This window comes from Triticum urartu, chromosome 1, assembly GCF_003073215.2.
Source record: "Triticum urartu cultivar G1812 chromosome 1, Tu2.1, whole genome shotgun sequence".
Taxonomy (NCBI): Eukaryota; Viridiplantae; Streptophyta; class Magnoliopsida; order Poales; family Poaceae; genus Triticum; species Triticum urartu.
In genome coordinates, this window is record NC_053022.1 from 494,661,920 (window position 1) to 494,666,760 (window position 4,841).

The following is a 4,841-nucleotide window of genomic DNA, read 5'->3' on the forward strand; positions in this document are numbered from 1 at the left end:
ATTTCTCGAAAAAGACTTTCATCTCGCTTTATATATAAAGCAACACAAAAAAGTACACGACGGAGTGATATACAATGTGATGAGGAGGCCCCAATACAAAGCAAATTCAAAGATACAATATAAACCTAGAACAAGCTAACACCTCTCCGAGCTTCACAACAACATCCCTAAGAGGGTGACGACGCAAAGCGTCGCCATTGCCAAGTCCGAGCAGACAAAGATTTTTGCCCGGAGCCCTGACATAAGAAGACCCACAACGACGACTTCAAGTAACCTTTTAAGAGCATGGCCAATGCATAACCCCAAACCTACTCCCCGACAAGTTAGTACATAGACCAGCTACCCTCGGATGTCATTGTGGATCAAAAGCTTTTTTTAGCAAAAAGTCTAAGGGCAGCTCCAACGCTAATCCTTAAAATGGACTGCGCACTGGTTAGACCAGTCTGCAGACATGGATGCGGGAATCGACTGTCAACCACATCTTCTAAACGCCCGCCTAGGTCTGGCCAATTTGAATTTCAAATGCATATCGACTGATTTCTTGTATTCTCTATGAGATCAATACTTTTACTTTGAAAAAGCAACAACTTTACTTTTGATGTTACGTCCACTTTGGAGCGGCGTGAATGTGCGCCAACCGCTTCGCGCTATAATGGTTTTTCGAAGGAAGAGGGTTTAGGGTGAGACTATGGTGTCGAATGCGTGCGTGGCAGCGGGCTGTACACCCCCAAATCTCTCTTTATTTTGTATTTGGTTTGCGGAAAAACGAACGTCCCATCGCTCCACGGACCGATGAGGTACGGTGTTAGATGATAAAACGGGTCCCGGGTCGCGACCGATTTGAGAGTAAGCATTGGAGATGCCTAATTATTCTCCACCGTCCGATCATTGAGATTCGCTGTTTCCAATGCGAGAGAAACCAAACTTTCCAACCAAACGGCAGACCAACCAAACCCCCGTCTTCTCCACCGCGTCGTCTCCCTCCTCCAACCCCCCCACCTACCACCACTCTCCTCCTCCCTCCCCCACTCCAGTCTCATAAATCCCGGACCCCACGCGAATCTCCCCGCACCCGCGGCGAATCCACGAGGGGGAGCGACCCGCCGCCCGATTATGGAGTTCCTGCAGGGGCAGAGCACGGAGACCACGGTGGCCGTCGCGGTCGCCGTCGTCGCCGTGGCCGCCGGCGCCGGATTCCTCCTCCTCCGCAGCAAGAAACCCAAGGGTACGCGCGGTCGAGTCCGTACAGATAGATAGACACTTTCGCGCGCGTGTTCGAGGTCTGGTGCGTGGGTTTCTGTGGATCGAGGATGCTTTGCTGATGGCTAGGGGAGTGGATCTCCTGAAAGAGATGCCGCGGACGCGGATGCCATTTACTTAGGTTGTTTGCTACAGATAATATTGATATATTTGAATCGACAGTGACTTCACGTTCACTCTTCATCCAAAGTTTCAGCATGACTAGAATATTTAGTTCGCATGCTTTTCTGCACCTGCAGATTCTAGGGGATTTTTAAACTGTTTTATGTGATTCATTTTCACACTTGCTACCCTCTGAACAAAATTATTTGCTCTATTTAAAGCAAGATTACTGCTTTTGAAGTTTGTGTCTAATATTAATATTAATGGATGTGCTATGGTCTGTAGGCTGCTTGGATGCTGAGAATTTCAAAGAGTTTAAACTCGTGCAGAAGAGACAGATCAGTCATAATGTGGCCAAGTTCAAATTTGCTCTCCCGACACCTACTTCTGTGTTGGGCCTTCCAATTGGCCAACATATAAGCTGCAGGTTTGAACACTTTTAGCGCTCATGCCCTGGTCTACAGTTATGATGTTGAGTTGAATGTTCATTCTTTTTGGTTCATGGAGTCAGTCAAATATTCTTAATCTGTTGTTTTCTGTGTTATGTCAACTGCCGCAGAGGGCAGGATGCTACTGGTGAGGAAGTAATCAAGCCTTATACTCCGACAACACTGGATTCTGATATTGGATACTTTGAGCTTGTTATAAAGGTAACTTGCTGTAAACATGTCCCATTTATTTTGCTTTAGTATTATTTTGTCTCATTATCTCTATTTGCGATATCAATCTATTCCTCTATCTGTGTATAGTGTTGTGAATTCAGAATTCACCCTTTTTTTTTACAATTTTTCTTTCTCATTATACAGATGTATCCCCAAGGAAGAATGTCCCATCATTTTCGTGAGATGAAAGTTGGTGACTACATGTCTGTGAAGGGACCAAAGGTATGTCTATCTTTTTATTGTAAGTAGCTCTTGATCGTTGCATACCGAATCTCCTGGATTTGGCCATTTTCGTGGTCTTTTCTTCTGGATATTATCTTTGTTGCATCTTTAAATTCCTTGAAACATAAACAACACCATATGGATCATAATTTTGCTAACAGAAATGTGTAAATTCACAATTCCATGCATGTTGATATTTCAAATCAGAGGTTAAATGCGTTTGTCTCTAATGCAGGGCCGTTTCAAGTACCAGCCTGGGCAAGTGAGAGCATTTGGAATGATAGCTGGAGGATCAGGCATTACACCAATGTTCCAAGTAATAAATGATCCAAAGTTCTTCCATTGCAGTTAATACTTGAAACATTCTGCTAGTGCTGAGCAATGCATCTTGCTATCTTATCCTAGGTCACAAGGGCAATTCTTGAGAACCCAAACGACAATACAAAAATTCACTTGATCTACGCTAATGTCACATATGACGACATTCTTCTGCTGGTATGCTTTTCTTGTCAAATTTGCTGCAGTTCTTCACTGGCACTTTATCTGATTATCATTCCAAATTTGTTCTATTGTCGATACATAGAGCAGAAACATATCATAAGATCAACCATTGTGAATTGTATTTCATACACGCTTTTCCCATAAGGATTTTTCTTCCACAATGTGCCAACAACCCTGTTTCTTATCAGTGATAAATATTTACTACTCCCTCCGATCCATATTTACTACAAAGCTGTACTAAAGCTGCGACAAGTAATATGGGTCAGAGGGAGTAAGTGATAAACACTAGCCAATAGTATATTTTATTTTGTTTATTTTGTTCTGTTATACCATTCCTTTACTGGTTAGACCTGTACAAGAAAATGACAGGTTGGCCTAATACTTAGTGATTGCTTTTGGGAAGCTCGTTAGGCTTACAGTACGATTCCTTCATGGTGAATGGAGTTTGCTATGTTACCAGTATGGTATTATGCTTTGAGTCCTGATGTTCACTTCTTTCTTCGATCCATGCAGGAAGAACTGGACAATATGACTAAAAACTATCCTGATCGCTTCAAGATCTACTATGTCCTGAATCAGGTGTATATTCTGTCCTGAACTTTGTATACTTTATCCTGTGACCTGCTATAAACTGCATGGCTGACCCTTTATGTGTATCTAGTCTTGACTGATATGAGTATTGCAATCCTCACTGAATCCTCGAATGATAACTTTCATGCACTATATGATTACTGCAATCCTCACTGAATCCTCAAATGATAACTTTCATGCACTATATGATTACTGCAATCCTCACTGAATCCTCATATAACACAATATATCACACTGAGGAACGTTCCTCGTACGCACCTTACTCTATAGCCATTGTTTTCCGTGTGCAGCCACCTGAAGTCTGGGATGGTGGTGTTGGGTTTGTGTCAAAGGAAATGATCCAAGCTCACTGCCCAGCGCCTGCCGCCGACATTCAGGTAATCTCGAGACTTCAGTGAACGTTGAAACCAGCATTTCTTTGTGAAACCTTCAAAATGTATTTCATCCGACGAACAAGACACTGATGCGACGCTCTTTGCCTTGTTTCAGGTATTGAGATGCGGGCCTCCTCCGATGAACAAAGCCATGGCTGCAAACCTGGATGACCTTGGCTACACCAAGGAGATGCAGTTCCAGTTCTAGGTTTCGACGGTGGAAGCTTACCAAAATAACGGGTCGCATGACCATTCTTAGTATTTTTTCAGTTTGACATGGGCTGATTCTGATGCCATTTAGCTCGTGTAGACACCTTCCACAGTCCATGAAGCGGCAGTTATACCGTGATGCTGCACGTTGATGCGTGTCCAGTGTTACTTGCGTCCGTAACGCTATTTGCCGAGTATAGGAGACAACAGCTTATCAGCATGCCAGAAATAAGCTTTTTTACATGAAAACCACTGCGATTTCATTCACATTTGGCCAAAGCATCGCTTACCACCGAATGACCGACGAGTGTCTGGCCATGTCTCTCTATTGGCACCAAAACAAAACACACCGGATTAAATTTTAAACTCACAAAGGTACTTCATTTTCCATGGCAATACATCTCTACTATTAAAGGGGAATCGAACATCGTGATGGTTCGACCTCCTTCCACCCCCTTCTCTGGCTATTGATACATCCTCTCACCCACATCCTCCCATTGATTTTTTTTCAATCCCTCCGAAAACCAGAGGCAAGTAACCCGGTTCAATCAACTCTTCCTCCCCACGTCGTACAGTTCCGCACAACTGGAAAATCCACGCACAAAAAAAAAATTGCCTGAAAAAGCCCACGTTCGACAGCTAAAAAATGAAACAACGCACGTTCTCCACCTCCTCCCCGACCTGCCGATCTGTATCCTCCCTCCCCCAAAACAAGAACCATCCGCACCCAGCGCCTCGGACGCCCCGTCTCCGACGACCACCCGACACCTCCCTCTCCATTGGATGGCCCCTTCTTCCTTGATTGCACCTCCCTCTACCCCATCCGTTATATGGCGCCCCACCCATGAACTTTTCGCCATGGCCGCCTCCTTGGCCATGCCCGCATGGCAGCCATGATTGGGATCGTCACCTCCCTTGG

General features: G+C 44.4%; 1 protein-coding gene across 1 annotated transcript; it reads left to right on the plus strand.

The window, feature by feature from the left end:
- The first annotated feature begins 947 nt into the window (after positions 1–947).
- On the plus strand, positions 948–4,171 carry LOC125521976 (NADH--cytochrome b5 reductase 1-like). The gene is made up of 9 exons (XM_048687042.1): positions 948–1,225; positions 1,648–1,789; positions 1,922–2,012; positions 2,169–2,246; positions 2,482–2,562; positions 2,652–2,741; positions 3,261–3,326; positions 3,629–3,715; positions 3,828–4,171. The coding sequence occupies exons 1-9, from the start codon at positions 1,114–1,116 to the stop codon at positions 3,918–3,920; spliced, it is 840 nt and encodes a 279-aa protein (XP_048542999.1). The 5' UTR covers positions 948–1,113; the 3' UTR covers positions 3,921–4,171.
- The last annotated feature ends 670 nt before the right edge of the window (positions 4,172–4,841 follow it).